This window comes from Melozone crissalis, unplaced genomic scaffold (genome assembly GCF_028551555.1).
Source record: "Melozone crissalis strain CALT ecotype California unplaced genomic scaffold, PUWL_Pcris_2 ptg000013l_1, whole genome shotgun sequence".
Classification (NCBI taxonomy): Eukaryota; Metazoa; Chordata; class Aves; order Passeriformes; family Passerellidae; genus Melozone; species Melozone crissalis.
Window position 1 is genome coordinate 48,974,494 of NW_026535791.1, and position 27,376 is coordinate 49,001,869.

The 27,376-nt window shown below is 39.0% G+C and overlaps 1 protein-coding gene across 3 annotated transcripts; it reads right to left on the reverse strand.

Annotated features, from left to right (window-relative positions):
• Nucleotides 1-26,860, reverse strand: UPF3A (UPF3A regulator of nonsense mediated mRNA decay). Of its 3 annotated transcripts, none has more exons than XM_054271462.1 (10): nucleotides 26,615-26,860; nucleotides 24,248-24,354; nucleotides 15,989-16,095; nucleotides 13,966-14,064; nucleotides 13,769-13,879; nucleotides 10,343-10,398; nucleotides 10,092-10,250; nucleotides 8,152-8,306; nucleotides 4,754-5,048; nucleotides 1-1,490 (listed from the first exon to the last, which is right to left on the reverse strand). In XM_054271462.1, the coding sequence occupies exons 1-10, from the start codon at nucleotides 26,843-26,845 to the stop codon at nucleotides 1,317-1,319; spliced, it is 1,494 nt and encodes a 497-aa protein (XP_054127437.1). In that variant the 5' UTR covers nucleotides 26,846-26,860; the 3' UTR covers nucleotides 1-1,316. The 3 variants fall into 3 exon arrangements, with proteins under 3 accessions (XP_054127437.1, XP_054127436.1, XP_054127435.1); XM_054271461.1 differs by having other exon boundaries at nucleotides 4,974-5,048; nucleotides 26,615-26,777; XM_054271460.1 differs by having other exon boundaries at nucleotides 1,339-1,490; nucleotides 4,810-5,048; nucleotides 26,615-26,777.
• Between the last annotated feature and the right edge of the window lie 516 nt (nucleotides 26,861-27,376).

Here is a 27,376-nt window from a genome sequence, read left to right on the forward strand (position 1 = left end):
TCATAGTCAAAATCTTTTTTGCTTTTATTCAATTTAATGCTTAATATCTGGTAAAATACAATAAATAATTTTCACTCTAAGACAATTAGATGTTATGCTCAATAATAAAATGTTCAGAGAGGATGTAAAAATAATATCTTACTATTTAACTTCAATGACAAAGCAGGTCTCAGTTTTAGACAGCTGAGAAATTTTCAGCCATGAAAGATAAATGAACATATCCTGCCCTTTCATAAACACACATCTATCATTGAAACCAACAGAAGACACACACACCTCCACACACACACATGTATATGTGCCTACTTTAGAGGGCAGAATTTGGCCTGGATCTCACAAAATGGCAGTTTGCAATTGACATTCATGTGTGTTCAATTATTTAACAAACAAAACTGCAGAATGCTCATGTATTTTACATTTTCCAAATCCTGTTACTGCAACTTATATGAAACATTAGCATATAAAAAGTCATCACTGTACAACCACTTTTTTTTGTCCAAAAGTCAAGTGTCAGAACGATAAAAAACAGCTAATTGATTAAAACCAGATTTATTGTTAATGTGCTGATGTTTGCATTAGCTGTCTTCTGGTTTAAGCACAAGGAATCTATTAAAACATAAAAGGCAAAAGTGGCTCAGAAAAAGACAAACTCTCCAACAACATACTTGTAGCTTTACTAACACTTATCTGACACTACAGTTAATTGAAAACCAATGTAAACACCATGAGGTACAGATACCACTGGACATTCCTCACAACTGTGCAAACTGTGGGCCTCATCCTGCAAACACCACTGGCTCCAGAGCTTCATCCCAGGGCTGGTCCCACTGAGTCCATCTGCAATACCCTGCAGCAGCCCCCACCCCTGCCATTTGCAGGAAGGGGTCCTGTGGACTCTCATGTCATGCACCAAATACATGTAAAGTGCCTCAGATTTCAAACTGATATAAATTTACATTTCATTTCTTTAGACTCAAGAAGCTGACATAGCTTCTCTAAAGTCATATATAAATACTCCCTCAAAATTGTTAGAGGGTCTTCTGTTTCAAGGTAAATCTAATCAAATATTTAAACTGCTTTTAAATTAGGCAGAGTGCTTGAGCTGCTTTTTGTAAAAAAGTAACAATATTCCTTTGCTGTAAGATATTTTACATATCTCCAGTCACTCTTCCCTTTATTTTACAGAAAGTAAGAGGCAGAGCTATTATTTTGTTGATGCAATTGCCTGTGGAGTTCTGAAACAGCCCAATGGATTTTTGTGATGATGCTGAATCTGAAATTCATTCCTTTTCACAAGACTTTTCCCCTAGACTGTTTTATTCTGTTTCTTCAGTCTTTTCAGAACTAGCTCCAGCTGAATTATCTGCCTCATACTTTTTATCAAGAGCATCTTCAAAGGGTTTCCCACTGCAGTCATAGGTTTTACTTGTAGGTCCCATATGTGTTCGGATGCGAGCTCCTGGCTGGTACAACTGCATGGCTGGACGATCCTAGAAGGAAGGAGATAATGGTTCATGCTCTGAGAAACCCAGGTGGGACACATATGTGGAATTTTAAAGTTTGGAATCTTTATGAAGAAAGTAGATTTTGTGTTAAGTTATTATAAGAACCAGGAAAAAAATGGCATGTAATGAAAACTGACTGGGTATTTAGCATCTAGTATTCAGTATGTGTGGTTTATAACACTATTCTTGGGAGCCAAACGTTTTGAAAAAATGAAAAATACTGCAAAAATTAAAGATCCTATGATACATTTGACATAAACAAGGAGAAATACTGCAGACAATTATCAAACATGTTATTTACAGGGAAAACAAAAGAAATGTTGCTACCTTCACTAACATCAGCTGAGAAGAACAATAGCCTGTGCACTTGCAACTCTGCAGATGAAATGTCACACATTACATATAAGCAAAAAAATCCAAGACAGACCAGAGAACAGCTCAGCAGGTAGCAGCTAGAAAATTATCCTCAACTGATCATCAATCATTACCCAATCCTTACCAGAATTTAAACATGCAATGCACATTTGAATTATACACATCAGAATGAAATGGCACAGTTTTTGCTCCACTTCATCTTGCCTTCCATCCTGAGTATGAGAGCAGGGGAATTTATGTACTGATAATAAACAAAGTAAGTACAATCTGAGCATGTGCAGGCTCTGTGAGTGACCCAATCATACACATGCTCTGATCCTGAGAAAATGGAAGAAGGAACCAGGTTACATGGAAAAGACGCCTCAAACCTGAAAATGGTGATGCTATTCAGAGCACTCTTTATTTTTGAAATTTCATTAGTAAAACACACCAGTTAGAAACTCTGCCTAAGAAGTCTTTTCCTGATAGGGGTTTTTTACTTTCACATAATGTTATGAAGCAACCGAAAGCTCACCAATACCCAAGTTTTTGATCAGTCTTGGATTAAGTTCAGTAAACAGCCAGCAGCCTACTTAAAGACAGTGGCAGAGCACTGAAACTGTCCTACATCAAACTATACCAATTTTCAATTGCATTCATCATGAAGTAAGTAATATAATAAGTAATAATAAGTAACTTTTAAGTAATGATTGATTTTTGTTCTTTCACTATTTTTTCTTATTCCCAATATGCATTTCCCCTTTTCTTTTCTTTTACTTTCATCGTTTTTGATCCACTTGGCTTTTTTTTGCCCACTTTTTTTCTCCTTCTCTTTAGACCAGATGTCAAGATTCACTACGGAGCCTTATGACACGTTAGTGCTCTGCAGTGTGGTATGAAATGCATAACACACCTTTCTAGATCCCAAACAGCTGCATAAAAGTAGATCCCCCAGCAGTGCCCTTTAGAAAGTTTAAGATAAAGGGTCCAAATGACTTTTCCTACCACAGCCTTTGTAGCCTGTGGTTTGTATAAAAGCTATCACATTACTTACACTGGTAATTTCTCATTTTCTAATTAATTCCTATGAACTTCAGAAAGCGGTTCCATCTCTGACTAAAAATTTGTATTGGCATTGTCAATGCTATACCTAAGTTGTACAACTGAGCCCCTAATCACCTGTGTGATAAATACTCTAAGGAAAAAAATCACCACACTGCAACATACCTTACTGATGGTGCTTATTTTTTTAGGGAAAAAAATCCAGTATTTTAGTCCTAAGTGTGGACTAATCCAGGGACTCAACAAGGTACCAGAAGTGTGATGCAAAGAAATAAAAAGCAGGCAGCTTCCTAACACTTGTCAAAAGGCCTCCAGCACCCACCATCCAGTTCCAAGACTGGAGAATATTTTGACAGATTTCAAGAAGAGCATGACAAGAATGAGAAAATAAACAAAACTCCCATATTCCTGTTTCTGAACTTGTAGGGGGATAGAACATAAACAAATAAAGGTAGGATAGAAAGTAATCTTACCCCCTAAAGATTTGCAGCTGAGCCAATTATTAATGATTAGGAGCAGGCCTGATTTTAACAGGCCACACCTGTAGGCAATGAGAAGACTGTTATAAAAGAGTGGGTTGGGTGGTTGAGGGGAACTGGAGTCAGGTGGCTGCTGTGGGGATAAGGAAGAGTCAGTGCCCAGAGGAGCTGCCTACAGGAAACATCAAGGAGGTACAAAACTCTAGCAATATGGAACCCTTGCAATGTAATGACAATAGAACTCTTGCATTATAATAGCAACATGAACTAGCTATTTTTCTGACTATTCTACAGAAAAATGTAGAGCTACTGATGAGGAAATGGCTAATGTGTAAATGCAGATAAATCTTAGCAATCCTGCCCAGCTGATCTCTGCATAAAAAAACCTCAGGGCACACCAGGCTTTCTGTGTTGGCACAAGATGACTTCCTTGACATGCACAGTGAGTCCACCTGAACTTGTTCCCTGCACACACCATGCAGACTCACTCTGCATGTGACCAGTTTACTCTTGTCAGCCTTAGCCCATAGTACAGATCAGTCACTTGCTTTGAAAGAAGAGTTTCACATGCAGAATAAATTTCTATGCTAACAGTGTTTTGGTCATCTTTTGTGGAAAATCTAGGATTAAGAGAGAGAGAAAGGGGCTGACAAGGAGAGCCACATCCTGAAAAGACTCTGGCACATCTGTGAAATCAGCCAGCCTGAGAAAAACAATACCCAGATCTCTGGGAGATAATAGGGGACAGCTCTGCACACTATGAGACAGGCTCTGCTCACACTGGTTTTGCATCTGCTCTTTCCCTGACAACAGCTATGGGGTTAAATTTATCCTGATGAAATGACAGCCTTTTCATACTGGCAGGTATGTAATACTGAAGAATCCATACATTCACGCTCTCTGAATTAGCTATTCATTTAAGTCCTTATTGTTGCTCTGCCAAGCAATGCCTGGCAAATCCATAATATAATTATTTTATGAGAGTAATGGAAGTATGTTTTTAAAAGACTAACATGCCACAGTTTTTAAATTTCATTACAGATCAGAAGTGTAACAATTTTTAATATACTTATAAAATGTAAGGCTTCCAAGAATAGTATTCTTCAATTGACAGGGTTGAAATGAAGATAGAAAGTCTTCTATGTATTGTGAATATGAATGAGCCTGTAACCTTAAATTATTTTAACTGCTGTTGTCCTTTGACAACAACCCAGAAAGGAATCTGTGTTTTACTGAAAATGAGATAAAGAATTCTTTTGAAAAAGCATCTTTATGCTGAATTTGCAGAATTTAAAACCTGTGATCTTGAACCATATTAACTAATGAAATATTATCCTAAATGAATAAAAGAACCTTATTTCTTATGCGCTCCTTTTTGGATGCCATGTCATCACACTTGTCCTCTTTACCCAGTTTGTCTACTGCCTCCACAGTGAAGCTGTAGTTGTAGTTCCCTTTCTTTCCTCTGTCTTGGTTGTATCCTTTCCCCCATTTCAGCTCTTCTTCATTCCTTCTCATAAACTTGTCAAACTCATAGTGAGTTCTATGCTTTCTGCCATCATCCAATCGATACCTTTGTCTTTCAGGTTCTTTTTCTCGAAATCTTCTCTCCAAATCTCTTTGCTCTTTGTCACTATCATTTTGTGACCTATGAGTATGTATGAAGAGAAAGAAAATCCAAGCAGTTAACAGTGAAATGGAGCTACAGAAAGACAAAAGTCAAAGCCTTCCTTTGACTTCAGGAGTGTGTAGATAAATTATATATCAAGGTTGTTTTCTTCTCATTACAAAGGGTTAAATGCTGAATGCCTCTCCCATGTATGTCCACCCATGCATTTGGTTGAGAATTGCAGGCAAAGCTTTACCAAGCTTTTGTGCAACTGTTGTGGAAGGCCCATGCTTCACCTTCTATCCCTGTCTGAAATCCTATCAATAGTTCCCCAATACCCTTCATATAAACACATGCTGCACTATTAGCTCTTGTAGCCTGGCGTTGAGGTGGGTCAAGCATGGATGTGTTCCCTTGAACAGGAACATTCAGGATCTGAAGGAATTGTGCAGGTATCATGTATGAATTTGTAAATGTTATGTCTCTGCACAACAAAAGTTATTTACTGACATCATAACTTGCAGAAGACATTTGTGAAAATAAATAATTATGTTCCAGGCTTTTGTTTATCATGTCTCCAAACAATCTAGCCTGCCTTTGCAATTTTATTTCAGCAAAGACCATTACCTCACCACAACATTATATTTAATTTCTGCTATGCTGTAAGTTGTTTATAATATAAAGACTATTGGCAATATTTTGCTGCCTGTCTGATAAAATTCTCAGCTCTTATTCACTTCATTGTTCCAGTTCAGCAAATGGGTGTTTCTCTCATATGGCCAGACTGCAAATAATGAAGAAAGATTACAAAATAGATTGAACTTCAAAAGGAACAAATACAGGCAGTTTCTTTTCATTACATATATATAAATACTTAAAATTGAAACAGCAAGTTACTTTTGATATTCTCCTCATATTTTGGGAAACTGCAGATAGAATCAGAGAGGAATGCAATTTTTTAATGGTGTGGTGATCAAATAGTGATATGCTTCTCATTCACAATTATTTAATACAAATAAAAGTGTATCTATGTATAAACTTTTCTTTTTCATATAACAGAAATGTGAAAATTGGTAGCATCTGTCAATGCCAACTTGGGCATTAGTGGGGCTGCCAAAAGAGGGTCCCCATCTCAGGAAGAGCTGAAAGTCAGAGCAGAACCTGAATGAGAGGCGAAGTTATTCAGCATTTCACAAGACTGAGCTTGTATCAGCATAACACATTGACCAAGTGGAAGCAACATCCCAGCTGTCACAGACACCTGAACCAACCACGGTTACACTGACCCTGTACCTGTAGCATGGACACATTTACATAAAATACATGTTAACTAAGGGCTATGTGGCTGGAAATTGCTTTGCTTCATGTTTAATATGCTATTCCAGAAGCTAACTCCAAGTCCTAGCAAGGCTCAGGGCAAGACCTTCCAAAAAGCCAGAAAGACTCTCTCAATTTGTGGCTGCAGTATTGCCTGATACTCGTCTGTTCCCTTGTCTGTTACTGTTGGGGAGGAAGTGCTGTGTCTGAAGGCAGGCAGGGAACAGGGATACAAACTCCTGTTCCAAGAGTGGTCAAAGTAGATTCCTAAAATTCAGTCACAATGGACAGGCAGGCAAGAATGGAAATGGCAGGGTAAGCAATTTCAGAGTACAGGCAGAAGACAAAGTTACACAGTCAGAGAAAGCAGAAATGAATAGAAGTAAAGGGAATGGAAGCACGCTTCTGTTTGATGCATTTTCAAATTCACATTTGACCATGTAACTTATGCACCTACTGAGATTTTGATTTGTGGTAGGAAGCTTTTGCTACCAAGCCTTTGACATGGTTTCAAACAGGCAATTCAGTCTCCTGCAGGTAGACCTGGCAGTTATAGCTTATTACCAATTTCTGAGTCAGTGACAAAGTAGTTTTTAAATCTCAATCCAGCTGAAATAGCTCATAGCTTGCTACCTACCCACTAAAAATCAAGATGAAATCAGCACTTGGAAACACAAGGTAATGACAAGGTAATGCTTACTGTACCGGTGCAGCCAAACAGATTCTGTTTTACATGAGCAAAATCTACATGAATATCTTATTAAACTTACAGGATCAATAGCAAACATTGTTACATGGCACCACCAAAAGTTTAATCCATAAAAAGCCAGGGAAGTAGTGGGCTCAGCATCCCTGGAGGTATTTAAAAGACATGTAGACATGGCACTTAAGGACACAGTTTATAATGGCAGTTTGGCAGTGCTGGGTTAACAACAGGACTCAATGATCTTAAAGGTTCATTCCAACCTGAAAGATTCTGTGAGTAGCAGACAACTGATTTGCCCCTGCAAGTGTTTCTGCTGAGCCTGTTCTGCTTCCTTTCTTGAAGACCGTCAATAAAGAAGTTGCTGAATATTTTCAATTTCAGAGTTTCAGGACATGAAATTTTTCAGGAACATTCAGAACATACATATTTTTCTTCATTATTTATCTTGCATATCTTATGGGTAGATCCTGCTTGCGATGGGACTCATGTGCCAAAGGACAAGAAAGAGAACCAACTACTGAAAACACTTGTAATATGAGTCATTTCCAGGCTACAGCAGTAATAGAACAGAGCTATGCCTTTTGTTCTTACCATTACAAATGTAGCACAAAAGGCAGCAGGAGATAGAGACAGCCTACTGCATGTATCTATCATAAGGCTTTCATTCACACCTTCACGATTTTGCCATTGTCCCACTCACCTAAACATTTATATGTTTATTGCAGCCAACCCACATGTGAAGGAAAAGTATGGCATTGTGGGCAATTTAGTTTTCAACATGAGTAATGGAAGGAGAGCCTTACCTGAGCTCTTGATGGGGAACAGGTGAAGTAACAACAAAATGACTTGAATGACTTGGGATTTCATGCAGAAATCCTTCCAATCAGGGATTTCATAGCATTTCACCAATAACAAACTGCATCCACTAGTACTGCCACCAGGTCAGTAAATTGTTACAAAACACCTTTTACCAAAACAACAGGAAGAGATTTGTTCACACACAGAATGAAATTGGTTCTTTGGTGACAGAACATCTTGTCAATGTACCACTTGTATTTAAGCCTTGTGATGAAAGCATTTAAGATCTAAATTAAAGACTAAAAGGTAAATATTACTTACTTTTCCTTAATTTCTTTTAGTGAACTCTCCAAAGATTTGGATTTTATACTCCCAGATCCAGGTGATTTATCCCATTTATTTTCCTCAATGTCAGCTTCTTCACCTTTGTGCTTTTCACTGGCCAGTTCATCTCCTTTTTCAGGCTTCTTGAGAAGCTAAGAGATATTTGTTTATATTGTGGTGCAAAATTATTCTCCTCTATTGTACAGGCATTTTAATAAGTACTAAATATATCAGTAACTTGCTAAGATTGGAGACACCTTATTTACATGCTAGGAATATATTTTACAAAGCATGAAATTTAAGGTTATTTTAAAAGGGTGGTTTACATTTGCTAAGAAGTGACAGTCATTATTAGGCATTCAACTGCACACTTTCAAATACATGGAGAATACTGGAGAAAGCACTTACCTATTCTTCTCAGAGCACTTACCTACTCTTCTCTCCTGAGTTATAAACATAAAGATATTATTATGGTCTATGGTTTCTTAGAAATCATGTAACAGAGCTCAATGTCATTGCCCATAAAATAAGAAGCAGAACCTCTACAATACTACAAAGAGAGCAGGATTAATACTTCACTCCTTGAAATATTATATAAAACGTCTGTCACATGAATTGAGATAGACAGGCATGTAGAAGCAGGTGCTTAGTACATCCTGACACAAATACAGATGGGGAAAAACTTGTGACATTAGCAGAAGAGAAGTCATTACAGTTTCACCTTGAAGATTAGGATTTTCAAGAAGTCTTTTCCTTTCATAGCAACCCATACAGGGTTTCAGCAGAGTACAGTATTACAGGCATAATCTTTATAGAAGGACCAACTGTCTCAAATTGTTACCCTAATATCAATTGTAGGCAGAACACCTCAGTCTTTCTATTCCACCATTTTGTTTCTGAAATGAGCACAGATTAATCTTCTCAAATATTTGAAACTTCTATAATGTTTCTCTCAGATAATATTTTCCTTTACTTTCAGAGACAGAAATAGCTTTCAGATACAGATATGTAATGAATACTGGGGCTTTATGGACAAGCATTTTTAGGATTAAGTCCTTTTTCCTATGAACTTCTGGAGTATTTTTTTTTAATGCCCAGATATGAAAAACATGTAATTCAGCTTCAGAATTTAGTATTTTTATACTTTTAGGTGAAGAAAACTGTTTTCCAAGAACAAATGAGGAAAGATGCCAATTCTGTGGCTTCTCACCATCACTAAATCTGAGTCAAGCTCTTGCTTTATGCTACAGATTCTTATACCAAATTTCCTCTTCAAAACAGCCTATAAGGTCTTCCCAATAACAAAAAATGTGGTTCAGATGAACAGTTTTATCTATGTCATCTTGCAGAAATAAGATGGTTTTATATGGCCTGACTTCTTAGCACAAGATACACCCTCCTAAGTGATGTCATTAAAATCCGTTCAGATTGCTGAAAGGCAGTGCAACCTGAAATTAGCATACAATTAAAATACATCAGTTCTGACCATAAACATAAATATGTGTCTCTGCATACATGGCCAAATGAAGATTTGCATGACAGAAAGTGTTAAAGCTATGTTTCACAGAAACACAAAATCACAAAAGTCCAACTCTTAAGTGAATGGCCCACAAGGGGATCAAACCCACAATAATCTTCCGACAGGCTGGCACAGAACAGTTTGGTTCTGTCAGGTAATGCTGGCATGGAATGCTGCAGAGTTGTATGAAGATGTCTGAGTTACCTGCCCTAACTGCACCAGCACACCATGGCAGGTAAGGCCATCAGTCACACTTTCAAACAACACTTTGTCAAAGCCCTATATTATTTTCCCTTCCAGTCAAAACTGGCTTGGTGTTTCCACACTGTGCTGTTGTACACTAAATAAACATTGAGATACCAAAGAACTTCTGGATAACTTCAAAAGAAGAATAATTTTTTTCATTGATCTCAGTTACCTTGATCCTTATTTCTTTTTCAGAAATCTTTTTTTGCTTCTCCACTTCTTTTCTTTTACGTCTTTCTTCTTCTCTGCGCTTCCTTTTCTCTTCCTCCCGCAAACGCTTCTTCTCCAATTCTCTCCGCCTCCGTTCTTCTCTTTTCTCTTCTCGAATTCTCTGAAGAGTTCAATAATGATTAATTGTAAATTGTCCAACAGAAAACCATATGAAACATAAATGTGGAACTTCAGGCAAAAGTCTGAACGTACCTGCTTTTCTAATTTTCTATTTTTAATATATTCCAAAAGGGGTGTTGTTCTTCTAGCTAAAACACAAAAAATTTGTGATATAGTGTTCAACTCCTAAAATGTACTCATTTTTTTACTTTAGTATTAACCCCCTTTTTCTAGCTTTATCTGAAAGGGAGCTAAGTCATTGATAAACCTATCTGTTTCCTGTATTTTTGAAGGCATTCCCATCATTCTGCTTTAGAAATACTTAACTGCTTTTTAATTGTTAGCATTAGAAGCAACAGAAATATGCTGCACGATTATTTGATGTTTAATTAAATATCATATCCTTTCAGTTCAAGAGAATGGCTTTTCTCTCCTGCTCACCAAAAAAAGAAAGAAACGTGTTCAGAATCTATTCCTACTTTTTACTTTTGTACATCAAAACCTAGTTATATTGTTGTTCATATACAGGCCACATTACTGTAATCTCACATAGCCCTTTTCAATCCCAGTTTTCAAAGTACATCATGAAGGAAACATTTTCAGTCTCATGTAACATTTTCATTTACCTGACATTTAGTATTCACCTTTCCATAAGAAAACAGGAGGAATAACAGAGAAGCAGTTTGTCATAGGTTACATAGCAAAGCATTAGCAGATCCAATAAAACTCTGGCTTCCAAAATTACTAATAAAAGGTCTCATCTACTGGATCACACAGCCATTCTTTTATTACAGAGCCGTCTCCACGCTCTGAAATCAAGTCACCTGCCTGAACCATCCCCAAATTCTACAGAAACTTGGAGAAAAAAATTCTTTATCATGTTCCTTATCAAATTCTTTATTCATGACTGTCAGTACTGAATTCAGACTTCAATTCAGCCTGTACTTACAGCTGTGAGTAGTTACAACAAATTTTGTCAGTTTTAGATACTACAGAATAGAAAATGTTTACTACTTGAAATTGCTCTACAGTTACATAGTGGATTCTCCCTCAAACCACAGAAAAACATTCCCTATTGAAATGCATGACAAAATTTGAAAAAAAAGAAAGAAAAAAAAGAATTAGAATAAGTCTTCAACAAATTTGAAATGACATGGACAAAATCTAGAAACAATTAATATCCCAAAGACATTTAAATGTTTTTGCATTGAAAATTGGATTATGCTGGGGACAACCCATTCATTAATAACAAAATTTTGTTACACAGTTATGAACGGGAAGGCTGGTAGGATTCACTGTTTCTTTTTAACAAATATCAATGGCAGGAATCAACAACCAATAAAGATTGTTGATTTGATATTTTTCTTCTTCTATTCCTAGATTTTCCATGCCTCCCCATCCTCCACACCTGTCTAGCATTTTTAATAAGTTTTAGAGCAGCCTCCCAGTCCCTCAGATCTGAGTTGATTCCTCTCTCTCCTACTCCTTAAGTTCCCCTGCCTGAGCAGTGGCTGCCTCTGGGTACCTTTACACGCTGAAAGAGATCACAAATTGTAACTGGAAGGTCTGGGGAAAGGATAAGCTGCACTGAGCATTCAGAACTTGACCCTAGTCATGACTAAGACTGTAGTGCAAGAGGTTTAATGGGAAATTATAACTTGAGGTTCAAGGGAGAGAAGCAGTGTGATGAGTACTACCAAAAGAGGAAGGGGAAAAAATGTTTATCAAACTTGAATCTTACCCAACTTATTTTTGGGCCTTACTGCAAATACAAACCTAAGAGCATTTTCTTAAAATGTCTCAGAATCTTTAAAAGAAAATAAATTACTAAATGAAGAGCTGTGTCAGCAAAACTTTACATTTTATCTTGCTGTCTAAAACAAACCAGAAAAATTGCTTATCTTCATCTTGCTACAGAGAAAATCTCTTTCATATCTCTCTGTCACATGGAAACTGATCAGCCAATGCATCTGGCATGATGCATAAAACATGTTGGTTTGCAGTAAATTTATGTGGAGAAATTCTGAGCATGTGAGGCTCAATTCTGCCACCAAAGTCTTGAGCACATCCTTCATTGACATCAGTAGGAGTAACACCTTTGAAACTGGACACACAGCTAGACCCTTACATAATCTTGCTATAAACATGCTAACTGCTGAAGAAATCTTCAATTTTGTATTGATAGCAATGGCCACAGCTTTGAATGGCAGGAAAAATAAACTAGTTTGATTTCCTCTGATTTAACAGAAACGAAACATTAAAAGTCTTAAAGCTGCCTTCAGTTAATATTGTTACTCAGACATCTGCAACTCTCAAGATTAATCATCTTCCCTGATAGAATATTTTTAAGTTAATGCATCTTCTTGAAACCGTAAACTTTTTGCAAATTGCAAACTTATTAAAAAAATTTTACTGCCTTTACTCTGCTGTCAACCAGAGAACCATGGAGAATTTGGGGTAAAAAAAAAACTATTGGGTGACTTCCCTATTTAAAACAGCAACAAATAAGTTTTATTGATAATAGAGTTATCTAAATGTCCATTTCCATTTTGTCTAAATTATTAGAGCTCTAAATCTCTCCAGTTAACTCTCAAACAGCAGTAACAAGTGACAGGAAAAGGGAAATGGCCTCAAGATGTAACTGAGCAGGTTTATACTGGATACTAAGAAAAATTTATTCACAGAAGACTGTCAAGCACTGAACAGGCTGCCCAGGGAAATGGGGTTGCTGTCCCTGGAGGTACTTGAAAGATGTGCAGTTGTGGCATTTGGGGGCATGGTTTAGTGGTGGACTTGGCACTGTTGAGTTAATGATTGTACTTGAAGTTCTTGGACAGCAAGTTTCCAAGCTAAATGATTCTATGATTCTAATCAAAAGAGGTGGCCACTTTTTCACTGTAAAGAAATAACAGCAAAGGTCAATTTTGTTTTCTTACTCAATTGTCACACGTAGGGAAAGACTAACTGTTCTGCATGTTATCACTTGAAGAAACACCAAAATTCCATGCCATCCTGAAAACTGCATACTAGCACTGAAGATTTTAGTGCTCACCTTATTTAAAATTCCCCCCAGGACTGTGGAAGCCATGCTGCATGCATACGGAAAGCAAGGTGTTGCCTTACTTTCAAAGCTTTTCCAGAATCTTGACCATGAGAACAGAGAGAGATTTCATGTTTCTTAATAAAAGCAGCTAATATCAGGGATCAGTGGTTAAGTATTCAGCTATTTTGTATTGTTAAAATAAATCTTTTATCTACTAATACATCTGTAAGTATTCAGAATTACTAAGGGCCTATTTCTGAAGCCACTGTGTGTGCATGCAAAAGTTGAAGTGAAACCAAATGATTTCATGCATAGAGACTTTAAGGTTTACTGCTACTACTTGCCTGGAAAACAAATATTTAACTGGTACTATAAATCTGTTAGACTGAACAGGTCAGCTCTTGCAGGTAGTATAATAAAGATAAAAAATAAGATATTGAATATTCTCAATAATAAGAAAAATCAAGAAAACAGACCAATGAGTTCCCTTGTTTTGGCCTCAATCTCTCCCAAAAGAATCTCAGGATTGGCACAGATCTTGTCTTCATCAGCACAATAATTCTCTAAAAATTTCCTATATTCTGGATCTGTGAAGAAAAATTTTTGAATTATATTAATACTTTGCAATACATAACAGAAATTTTCCACTGTGATGTCAAGAAAAGATGCTTACCATCTTCAATGCTCCCAGCTTTGGCATCTTTCTTCTTCAGCTTCTTTTTTGAAATCTTCTGAAATGGAGCAAATTCAACCACTGCAGGATATTCCAAACCTTAAAAGAAATCAATCCTTAATTTTTTGAGGAAGAGAAACATTCCCTACCTTCAAGTAAGATCTTCCAAACTCTTGAACACATGTTGGGAAGTCTTATGTGAAAACAAACGTAAATGTTTCTGCAACTCACTCCTAAACTTCTAATGAAAAGTTACATGAAGAGGTATTCAAAAATTTTAAAAAAGATCTTTTATTTGGATATGCTGACAAGACTAAAAATGAGGACGAATACTGTTGCAAAATAATAAATTTTTGGCAATATTATTTACAGCTTCCTTTTAATTATTCACAGAAATTGGTTAGAAAAATCTATCACAAAATCTCAGTCTGACAAATGATTAAGTATTATTGGGAAATCAATCTGCAACTGTTGAGTTGCTTTTCTAAGGCTTTTTTGCCTAAAAAATAAATAAATGCCAGGTAATATGCAATAAAACAACAAAGCATCTCCTTTCAGAACCACAACTGTAAAACTCAGCACACAGAATTGTGTGTAACTTCTCTGTTTATGATGGACTGTGCAACTCCTGCCTGTGTTTTTACTGGCAGGGATTCTTTGCTTTGGCTTGGCTTCTTCTGTGGGCTGGAATCAAAACCGTGTGTGGGGTTTGAATTGCATTGGTTTCCACCTGTAGCAGGTTCAAGATTACACTTTGCTCAAGTCCAAGGAAACCTTGTCTTCAGTCTGCTAGAACATTTGTTGACCTTATTGAACCTGCTAATCCTTGTTTCAGTTTTAGCCTCAAAATGCAACGCTGCCTCAGGCCTCACCAGAGAGCACTTCTGATTAAACCTTGTGCTCTTTAATTGTACAACCAATCATGTCAAACAAGCCAACTGTGTCCAAGCTTAGTTTTGCAGAGTATTCTGGCTTCAGTCCAGCACAATACTGAAGAATGTGCTGAATTTAGGCAAAGTCTTAGCAGAATCATTAAAAAAACTTCTTTCTAGTTTTAAATTTTAAAACACTCAGAATTTTAAATCTGGGAAATGCACACTGCTAGGAACGTTTTGTTCTTCATCTCTACAAAAACCATCTAAATCTGAGGGATATTAGAAAGAAATAAAACATCACAGGTAGGAAATGCTGAAGAGGAATTAATTGGTTTGACAGCTTCTTTAGAGATCAGTTTCTAGTAAGAGTGGGCAGGGCTACTTTTCACAGGACCTCTGCAACACTGAGTATACAGAATAGAAAAATGTTTGTACAAGAGAGCCACAAATCTATGTCTATTTTACATAACCTATGCAACTTTTTACAGAAGGTATGCCTGAATGAGGCAAGGAACTGCTAAAGTTCTGCTAAACCCCTTCTTATTGATGACAGTTTCATACTCCTGTAGACGATCTGGATTTATCAACATTACAGACTTTTTTTTTACTGTTGTGCAAACATTTGCAGACTGAACATTTTAAAACTGGCAATCAATTTTGCCATTCGTGTTCTCAGAACTCAACTCAAGATGTCTGCAAAGGCCCTAAAAATTCAACCTCTACACGTCTTAAAAGTGAGCAACCAAAATGTTGAAGGTTTCTTCTTGCTTTTTCCAAACAGGAGTAAGTGGCAGAACTTTAGCTCAGAAATGCTGAAGATGTAAAAATCTGTGCTCACAATGTGTTCAGTTACTATTGTAATGAATTGTGAGGTTTGCATAAGGTAATTTTCTTAGTATAGTCTTGACAGTGCATTGCCTAAAGTATAAGAATGCACATAAAGCATGCACACCACATAGACAAGCAAAACTGCATGGACAAATATATTTCGCACTTTATTATATTTTAAGTGATAAATGTTAACATATTTTTATGTAATTAACTGCCTAGTGATGAAATAATGGCATAACTAGGAAAAAGAAAGCAAATTGATGCTCTAAACTGGTATATGTATACATACACATTTAATATCTTACAAACAGTCCAACCTTTATTATCAATGAAGACATAGCCATCAAAGCGATCTCTAAAAAGAAGGATGTCCTCAGGATTTCTAAAGTTAATGTATGCTCTTGAGTAGAGATGAGGATAAAGGCTGCAACAAGAAATTTTATTTTATGTTACTTATTATTCTTTTCAGGGCTAGGGAAAACATAAAACCAGAGGAATCACATCATAATTCTCATCTTCTCTGAGAAACTGCTACCTTAAGCAGTCTTTGCATTTACACATTTAATGATATATATATATATATGACAAAAAGTAACAGGACATCAGAGTTCTGTATGCAACTGTGAAATTTATTCTGAACTGACAAATATTTCCAGTTTATTTTGTCCCCCTAAATGGCAGAGCATACATTTCCAACTGTGCAGGATCAAAACTTTAATATTTCCCAATTTAAGAGACATGAATAACAGCAGTGCTTTTGGGGAACTTCTTGGGCATACTAAGAAAAGTCTTGTATCACTGAAAAGGAAAGGTTAAGTAAAAGACCGCAGTTAAGTGGCACCTTCCAGGCTGTCACTGTATTTAAATAGATTTCCACCTTTAAGAGAGAATAAAAAGCCTAATAGTTGGCAATATAATCCACTGAATTATACACAAATAAATAAACTCCATCAGACATCCATGTGTTATCAATGGACATGCAATGTCTAGTTGTGACCAACAGTTGCTGTGAAAATCCAAAGCATAGCAAAAGAAACAGGTACTTAAAATAATTCTGATTTTTCAAGAATTTATTGGCATAGATCCCACTGCATGGGTAAATGTTTAATGTGCCTGATAAAAACCTCAGGGCTGGCACACCACAACCACGATGAAACATCAGCTAAGTTATTGTGACTCATGGCATGTACATGCTTTAAACTGCAACTGCTATATATAAGTCAGTTTGTATTAAACTGACTTAATGATGACTACATATTACATCAAGTTTCTACACGAGCCGATATCTTCAAAATACCTATAATTCCATAATTCCAATAGTTCATAATTCCATTGTCACCTATGGCCTGTCCTCAGACCAACTCGCCACTGGCACCAGGAGACAATAAACACACAGAGCTGCAATTGTATTTCAATCCCATACTTAACCTTTCCTCTTTCAAAATCAGATTTCACAATGAGTGAGAAAGAGCAAAAATATGGATTGGATCACAGGATCCATGCATGTGGCAGCTCAAAGCAACACTGCTCGCAAGTAATTTTTTTCTTTTTAAAATATGCATCCATATGGATTCCACTTACAGTGTTAGGAGGAGACCATAAAGAGCAGTGCTGTCAATCACCAATGGTTTTGTACACCCACCAATTTTGTGTTTGATCCTGTAGCCAGAAGAAATGTTAAAAAACCAAAACAACCTAGAGGGATTTTTTCATTTAGCTACTTTGTAAATACCAGCTATGAATTGTTTCCACAGCTTGAAGAAGATGAACTATTTCCAAGGAAAAGAGGAAGAGCCATTTTATCCATATATAGCCAGTATATTTTGACATTCTAGGATAGGAACAGCATTGTGTGAATGTTAAGTGGGTAACTGCAAAAATGGTAAGTGGGTAACTGCTAGGGCATGCCAGGGCTGAGAGATGCTATAGCATGGCTGCAGAGTTATCACCACGATGCAAAGCAGATATAAAAAGACAGATTTCTTCTCATCAAATTTAAAGAAGACAAAATTTAACACTTTTCATAATTACACAGAGTTAAATGTAGTTAAAAATGTGTAAGGAGGGAATTTTATTGTGGCGATCTATAGCTGTACTGGAAGCAATGTCTCTGTGCTGCCTAATGGCTACAATAGTAAAAGTCTCACTTAACTGGGGCTCCCATGAAGAAGGAAACTTCCTTCTCTGTCATATCAACAGCACTATTCTTATCTTTCATGTGCTTTGAGGTTTAAATTAAACAAGGCCTGACATTAGACTGATATGATTGTACCCCTGAAGTGCTAAACATTCATCAGATAAAAATCTTGAGGGAACATTATTTTCATTCCAGTTATACCCGAGATTGAGGAATTGAGTTTTAGTCCCTAGTCTAAATAACTACTCCACTGTTCTTTCCATCTTCAGCTTTTGTAAAATACTAAAAGTTTCTATAGATTAAAGACTGTTACTTGGGTCCACTCCTACATTACTGTGGCACTTCTCTGCCTCAGTGCACAGCAAGCAGATTCATCATACAGTTGGATTTTTTTTTTCCTGTAGGAACTTAGAACCTTATGGTTAGACTCATTGTGAAACAGAACTGAAAATCAAAGGCTTGCTCCTTCCTTGTTTCCTTCAGCTGGTATATCAGTGCAATCTCTTTCAGCTTCTTTGGCAACATAATATTTTTTCTAGCTCTTTCAGCTTAAACAGAGTGAATATCTTTAAAATGGGGGAACAACTGATATGATTATTAAGCACTCATCAGTAAGAACTAACTGAGTCTGTATAAACAGGACTCTGGAAAACAGATTTAGAATTTACCTTGCAAGTAAGAGATCTAGTGTTGTTGTATACATTTTTAACATCTTCAAGAACTTCACACACATCAGCAGAAACATATATCAATGTAAAAGCGCGGTTGAACACAGCAGGATATTGATGTGCTCAACCAATATAGCAGCACAATAACACACCACTGTCTGTCCATTACTGGAGCTATGTATTGGGGTAGGAGGTTGCAGAAACAGAGCTGTGACAACACTTCTCTGATGGGGCCACTTCCACAAGAGTTGGTTCCCATATGCATGTGAGTTAGCTATCAGAGTGCTGAGTGCACAAAACCGCCCCAAATGAGTGTTTCAAACCCTTGTCTTAGGCTTCTTACCCAGCAAAGTGTGCAGTGTGCCTAAAAAAATGAGTAAAATTAACATTCTAGGTGGGGTGCTAACTAAACCTAGCAAATTTGGAATACTTAGCACTGGATTGCATATATCACTTTTACTCCACGTTTTACACACATGATTTCCAGCAGCTACTCCCCACCCTGGATTGTCTTTATCTATCCATTCAGAGCTCAACAGCATGGTCATGCAGCAAAGATTGCACAGGGCTTCACGGGGCTATAGGCACTCTGAGGCTAACCCCTCCTAGGAAGAAACACTCTTGCTTGACTTTTGTACTTAGTATTTAGCAGTTACTGGCTAAAATACTCTTTACTCTTTGGGATTTTGTCTTCCAGCTGAGTCCTACAGAAGAGAACTGTGTGTCTGCTGCCTTTTTCAAATATCTACCACCACAGATTTCATTCAGGATCTGAAATTTAGTTTTATCATCCAAGAGCTGGTTCCATTTTGCCATATGTTTGCTGTCTATAATGCTGCTTTTCATACGTATGTTTTGGACAGACGCACTGCACATGTCGGCACTTGGAGCAATCTCTATGGAAATAACCCAGATGAGTCTGAGTGCACACATTTATTCATTCCAATACAATGTTTCTTTTTTCTTTTTCTGCTCTGCATTCAAGGGTATTCAATCTTTCAGGGTACATTTATTTCTGTAACACTTAGCCTATCATCTTTTTAAGTCCTTATTTTTCTAGCAACTTTAATAGCAAACACATTCTAAACGTTTACTTCTTCTACAATGTACCTTTTAACATAATTGAGTAAAGATTGATATACAGGAACATAATTTTAAATAGTTATTTACAGTCTAAACAGCAACATATTAACTATAAAGCCAGCAATCTCATCTCAGTAAAATACTTATCAACTCATGAATCATGATGGACATTTATAAAATATATACTTACATGACTATAGAGCTGTACAACTAAATTTTGGAGAGTCAAATAGCTCCTCCACCCATTCATACAGTAATTGATAATTCACTGTCATGTCAAGCTAAAATCCCCTGGCCTTCATCCTTGTCATCTTCTGTGGTCATTCATATTATGGGTGAAACTGGCACAATTTCAAATAAGTTTAGTCTTTCCTTTCTACAGCTATAAATGAGCAGTTTGCCTGGCAGAGAAAGCAGAAACACCAGAGTTGTGCCAATCAAACCTGTCAATTATTCCACCCAGAACACAGTAGTGGTGGTTCCCTTGAAGCACTAAAGGCACTGCCCCTTCAGTGCTGCAGTTCCTGGGTGCAAACCTACAGCCTACAGTGCTAATGCTGTTTAGCTACAATAATCCTGAGCACAATGTTGGGAAGAAGTTATGGAGGGAAAAGGAAGAGTGCTCTTTGGAAAAGCTTTATCACTCTGTGATACATGGCATGGCACTGAATATTTGAACTGTTTTCATGCAAGCAAGGCTTGTGTTCAGATTTCTTTCCTTTCATAACCTCGGAACACTATCAACAATTCCTGGCACTCAGCACTCAATGCCAGTCCAGAGAGATTACCCAAACCCTGAAGAGGCAGAGATCAATCACTTGACTGGTGATTAGACAAATCTTTAGAATAGGCTCAGAATCCTTTACCAACAGACAGAAAGGAGAGAGCATCTGGAAAAAATAGTTAATATTTGAAGTCTGAGTACACAAGAGTCTATCAAGAAGGCAGAGTCTTTATTATCATCTATAAACAGTGTTTTGTTTGCATTTTGATGTCAATATGCAAGAGAAAATAAATGTAATGCAGTGAATCAGATGAATCTGAAAAAGGAATGAAACACAAGTCACTTTCTGAAATGATTTTACTGAAATAGATGTAACTGAAAAACTGAAAATTACATTAATCACATGAAATTTGAAAAAGTTTTATAGCTTGCCTATAACATGGCATTGTAAACTTAAAGATAACACAAAGGTATTATAAAGATTACAAAAAAAGAGAAACTGGAGTTGAGATGTATATCTTTGTTTTGTCCTCTAGAATGAACTATCTTGGAAATAAAAATGTAGAAACAGCTACAGTTAGACTTCTCTAGTGCCCTTATCAACAGCAACTATTAGAGAATGCCAGGAGAAAATTTATTAAAAGGGGGAAAATGTACAAATTTTGCACTCAGTTCATAACTGCAAGTATCTGCAGCCTAGGGACTTTGTAATACCAAACTTGTAACTTATGTTTAATAGGTTTTCATAGATAAACATCTGTCTAAGTATTTGTCTAACTGCTCCTGACCCATTTCCAACATTCATCATTCATGGTTTGAATTTCTGAAAACTCTAAAATCTGAATGAGCTTATAGAAACTTCTGTGACGTAGTAACACAGGATGTGGTTAAACTGAGATGTTACAGCTCTTAAGGAAACTTGTCAGCTTCTGCATCAAAGCATCTCTATGCCCCTTTCCAACAGATCCTCTTCACTGAGTAGCTTCTTCAAATCCTTCTCATTGGGTGACATGACATTTCTTTTCATCTTCACATGTTTTTGTTATCACTGAATTCTCTGGATTGCTTGCCACTATGCATATGGTACAGGATCTAGAAAAAAGCTATTCAGTGAAAGACAAAAAACATGCCAACCTTGTCCTGTAGCTTTTCCTGTTAGCTGGAATGACATGAAGACAAATGCACAAGGTTTGCTGAAATCTTGTGAACTGTCCATAACATGACAGACTAGTGCAATATATAATGCCTTATACTCAGTATTCTCTGCTGGGTAAGAGAAGACTGGGATTGACCTTGATTAAACTTTTACTTTCTGGATGTTTATTGCATATTCCTCAGTAGGTAACGTAAAGAGATGACTCATAAAAAGATATACGTGGGTATGTGTCAGCATTTGAACAAAGGGGACAAAAGAGACAAGGTGGTCTTGAGCCAGTCAAAAAACAAATAATCAGTCAAGCCAACACTGCAGAATGGCAGTGAAATGCCCACATAAGCTGTGTAGTTTGATGAAAGAAGCTGTAGCCATACAAACCTGGTAAAGATAAACCCATTCCAAATAGACTCATCTTTTGTCTGAAAATACATTTTTTGAAAAGCAGGATGAAGAAAAATGGAGTGAACACAAAACATTTCATGCTGAAAAATTCAAACTTAAATGAATTTTTTTAGTGAGTTTAGATTTGTGAAGGCAGAAGAGAATAACATTACAAATGACAGCACATGAGAAATAACAGTGTCTTTCATTGGTAACCTGCCATAGATGCAATTAAACGAGTGAACAGTAAGACTTGTGGGTAATCCAAATGTCATCACATAGAAGAGAAAATGAAACTTTATATACGCAACTATAGTCAGTGCCTTCTCTTTTCTGAAGAGGCTGACTCCCTAAATTCTCATGCAAACTTTTCTAGAAAATTAAAACTGGAATTTTTTAAACTGTTAATTGGCATTTGTGCATCTAAACACAGTGAAAACCGACACTCTTCTTGAGAGAATTTTTGGTTTGCCTTTGGTATTTCCTTCTTATCAAATGAACAGCTGGGACAGAAGCCTTAAAGAGGCCCACTTGGAAACAGAGATGACAAAGGTCAGAAGAGCAATGTAAGGTACAAAGATTTCCAATCAGAGTAAGTTCTCCTTCCTCACTTCACATCCTTTGTAGTTTTAACAGAAAAGCTGAAGCACCTACTATTTTGTTGCTGCACTCATGTGCAACTACCTAGGTCAGAAACGGTCAAAATTTCTCTAAATAAACATTTATTTCTTCTTGATTGTGAAACTGACTCTGAGAGAACCCCTAACTTTAAAATTTGGTCAGCAATAAAGGGTCAGCATCCCTCTATAGTCAGTGGAAAGAACCTCGAGCCAGTGGAGGGGTGATTCATCACATACTAAGATACGACAACATGGATCTTCAGTTTTTCAGAACACATGAAGATTGAGCATACATGGTGTTTTGTTTCTCTTCTGGAAACTGATTTATTCAAAAGAGAACTGCATTTCACCACTGTGATGCTGAGTAAATGATGTAACTATACCAGCAATTCTGATTTAATTTAAATTAGCCAATATTTCTTCTTTTTCACTTTTGCATGAGACAAAAATGAATAAAACCAGATTATTTAAAAATCTGTATGCAGATAAAAAATCCATGCAGGTAAACAAGGAAACTAAACTCAAACGAAGAAACTAAACTCAAACAGGACTCATAAAAACATTCTCTCAGTGTTTGCCCCAGACTGAATCTTGCTCACAGCCAATTAAGCAGGCTGTTACAGTTTATCAATGAAAGTTAAAAGAAACATCAGGGTTTCAAACTACATTATGGCCTATTCATACAAAAAAAAATCCACTGTAAAATCTCCAGTGTAAAGGAAAAAGCAGGAATGCCATTGTCCCTGCATATGCAGCCAGCTTTCAGAAATATTTTAAGGAGTAGACTGAACTATTCAGAGACAATGACTCAAAACATTCCTCATTTGTGGAGATGCCAGTGTGCTTGGTTGAGATGGAGTAGGTGAACTTTTAGTTGTGTAATGGCTAAACCTCTGATCTGATAAGGCACAGGGTGAATGATGGGCTGTGAGTGAGATAAGAGCTGGATCCCCTGGACAGGATTGTGCCCTGTGTCATGCTAAGTTGTGCTTCCTTGCACAAACCACTGGCATGAGGGGCTCCCCCTTCTCCTCCTGGGGAATGCAGGGAACTCTGTGTGTGACCTGAGAGGGTTCATGTCTGCTGATGGGACACAACGGGGCACAACTGACTCAACTGCACTGCCAGGATGGGCAGCTGTCCCCTGATCCACATTCTTACATGAAGCTCCCCACCCCAGAGGAGGCACCTGATTTATATTCATCGGAGTGAATATAGACCCAAAAGATGCTCTGTTCCGCCATCTTCTCCCTCCACTTATTTGGGACTTCCCCCCAACTCCTCCTGCCAGATCTGGATCCAAGACTGCACAGCAACCAAGTGTTATTGCAGTGGTGAGATCCTCACACTCTTGTACTTTGTTTTTCTTTCTTTCTTTCTTTCTTTCTTTCTTTCTCTCTCTCTCTCTCTCTTTCTCTCTTTCTTTCTCTCTCTCTCTCTCTCTCTCTCTCTCTCGTCTGTGTCCTTGGGTGATGTTGTTACACTTTCACATTGCAATGCTTTCATGTTGTATTAGTATAAATAATAACCACAACAGCTCCATAGCTGTTTTCCTTTGCAACCAAGTTGTTCTGTAATAAACCCTACATTGTTTATTTACAAATACTGATCATTCAGTGTCACTTCACATTAATTTGCCCCAAGGGATCTAGCAGCAAGAACGTGAGTTATCCCCACCTTCTGAAGCAGACCATAATAGTAACTCAACAAAAACAGTAAAAAGAAGAAAACCACAAGATTTGGAATGTCCCATATACCTTGATTAGTTCTCAGCACCTGAAAACCTACAGAAACAGCTCATCCTCACCTGGGATCAGCAGTGCAAAACTCAAAATAATCATGGGCAGGTAGAGGATGCAGCTGCTCCTCAAGTTGCTCCTTGGTTAGACAAGGAGGAAGCCTTCGAATAACCACCTGCATATATAAAAAGAAATGGAGATTTATATTTGATCTAAATACTGTAGAAACAGATGGCCCAAATTCCCCGACTCAGTTCCTGCAATTGTTTTGAAACTGTAGAATAATTGACATATTCTGATGAACAGCCTGAGAACCATTGCAATTTAATCATCAACCTAAAAGATAGGTATTGATTACATAAAAATTTTACAGTATCTCTAAGAAATGATTTAAACTAGCTTTTAAGTCTTGTTACAGCAGTATTTGAGTGTAATAGGTCTCTGTCCAGTTGCTCCTGCAAGGAGTTTTTCAGGGCAGCCTCTGAGAGGATGCTGGGGCTGCCCAGTGCAGAGTGCAGCAGCTCCAATGGATCCAGCCCAGGGCGCAGCTGAGCCCCTTCAGCCAAGTCAGTGGTGACTCTGGGAAAGGTGTTTGAGAATGGACAGGAAAGGTAGCACAGCAATGGGTGAGACAGAGGAGTAAGGGGTGAAAAAAGTGTAAGACACAGCCCTGCAGACAAACAGGAGAAGGGGGGAGGAGGTGCTCCAAGTGCCGAAGCAGAGTCCCTTGAAGGAGATCATGGTGAGGCATACTGCTCCTCCACATGCCATGAAGGACCACAGTGGAGATGACATCCACCTCAGCCCATGGGGGACTCCATGCCACAGCAAGTGGAGATGCCCTGAAGGTCCTGCAGCCTGTGCAGAGGAGCCCACACTGGATCAGGTTTATCCTGAAGGCCTGCAGCTCCTGAAGGAGACTCATGGTCATGAACGCAGGTCATGAACAACTGCAGCATGTGGGAGGGACCCTCCTGCAGCACTCCATGAATGACTGTATCCCATACCTTCCATGTCAGGTCCCCCATGCAGGAGGAGGGAAGGAGTGTTAAGGGAGACAGAGCAGCAGAGAGGAGCTGCTATGTTCTGTCTGCAACCCCCACTCCTCATCCTTCTGCAGTACTTCCAGGCAGAGGAGGTTGAGCCTGGGAAGGAAGAGGGGAGGTGGGAAGGTGTTTCAGTTGCAATCTTTTTTTTTAACAGTCTTCTCTAATTTTTAGTTAGCCATCAAGTAAATTAATTCTCTCCACGTTAGAACCACACTGTATCCTGAGTTAGAAGGGACAAGGACCACTGAAGTCCCACTCCTGGCTCTGCCTCAAGAATCTCAGCGTGTGCCTGAGAGCATTGGCCAAATGCTTCTTTAACTGTGTCAGGCTTAGCACTGACTACTTTCTTGGGGAGCCTGTTCCAGTGCCCAACCACCCTTTGGGTGAAGAACCTTTTTCTACATGCAATCTAAACCTCCCCAGACACAGCTTTGTGCCATTCCTTCACAGCCTGTCACTGGCCACCAGAGAGAAAGTATCAGTGCCTTCCCCTCCATTTACCTTTGTGAAAAAGCTGTAAGAAGCTGCTATCAGGTCTTCCCTCAGCTGTGTCAGTTTTTCCTGGATGACACTTTGTTTTTTCCATCATACCTTATTCCTGGGTCTTGCTGAGGGAGGAGTGCAAGAGGGCGACTCTTGCACTCTGTGTGGCTGGAGGTCAGCTACCCAGAGTCAACCCATTACACCAAACTAAACTGCCCAATAATAAAGGCCAGGAAACTGCAGAAACCTCAGGCTGAATGATGCCAGCACACAAAGCAGTAAAATGGCCATCAAACTTCAGGCAACCTGTTTTAATTTCTGAGTACTTTAATGTATGAATTTAACTTTACTGAGCTCTGAGTTATACTTATTTTCAGTTCTTCAGTTTTCCAATTAAAAAACCCCAGGAATAAACCAAACCTCACAGTACTCAAGGAGTCACAGAATTGTCAGGGTTGGAAGGGATCTCTGGTCCAAGCCCCCTGCCAAGGCAGGGTAACCTAGAGCAGGTGTCACAGCAACGTGTCCAGCTGGGTTCTGAACGTCTCCAGCCAGAGAGGCTCTGTGACATCCCTGCACAGCCTGTTATAGTCTTCAAGTATTGCATAAAAAATGCTCGAACAAAGACGGAGAAGAGAGATGTGCTCTTGTCCTTGACGGAAGCTGTTCTGGCACAGCAATAGCCAGCCTTGACTTCACAACTAAAGGTGAAATGATTTCCAGCGCTAACGCTGGGGGTCTCCCAATACTCCAGGGAAAGAACACCCTCGTTCTGCAGATGAAGAAATTCCCGTTACAAACACACGGAGCTCCCGAGATCGGGCTCGGTCCGTCCCCTCACGGCAGCCGCCCTCCCTCCCACCGGAGCCGCCCCCGCCCCGCGCCGCGCTCGCGCCCCCTCACTTTGCTCAGCGCCGTTTTCTTCTCCTCCCGCTGTTTCCCCGGCGCCGGGTGAAGCGGCGGCGGCGGCGGCAGTGGGGACTGCGGGGACGTCGGCGGCGGGTTCGGCGGAGCGTCCATGTCGCGGCGCGGCGACTCCTGCAGCAGCGGGGCGTCCATGGGTCGCGAGTCGCGGCCGCCGCCCCGGCCCGAGCCCAGCCCCAGCCCCTGCCCTGCCTCCCGCTCCGAGCGCATGGAGCCGCCGCGCCCGCAGCCGGGCGGAAAGCTCGCGAGAACGGCCGCAGGGCTGGCGGGATCTCGCGAGGCTCCCCCCGCCAGCCATGGGGGGTCGCGGCGGCTCCGTCCCCGTCCCCGCTGGAATTGCGCAGGGTCCCCACGCTGCCGGTGCGAGGGGAACACGCAGAGACGTGCCCATTTCCCTCCGCTCACGGTGCCTTGTCACGCCGGCCTCCGGGCGCCTCGAGGGCGGGACGGGCACAGACACCCCGGGGTGCGTTATTCAGTCTTTGGATGCAGGGTCTAAGGGGTAGCCAAATTCTGGGGAGAAAGCAGTGGGAAAAAGGAGAAAAAAAGAGGCCATTAACCATTACTTGTGTGAGGCCAGGAGCCTTATGCCCTCAGGGAGGCTCTGTGATAATGAAGCAGTGCCTACACTTCGGCAATGCACGCCAGCCTGAGCCCCTGAGGCCACGCAGCAGGGAGAGCCCTTCCAAAGGTGCCTCCGGCCTTTGTGCCTGGCTTCCTCAGGAGCTGCGGTGACAGGAC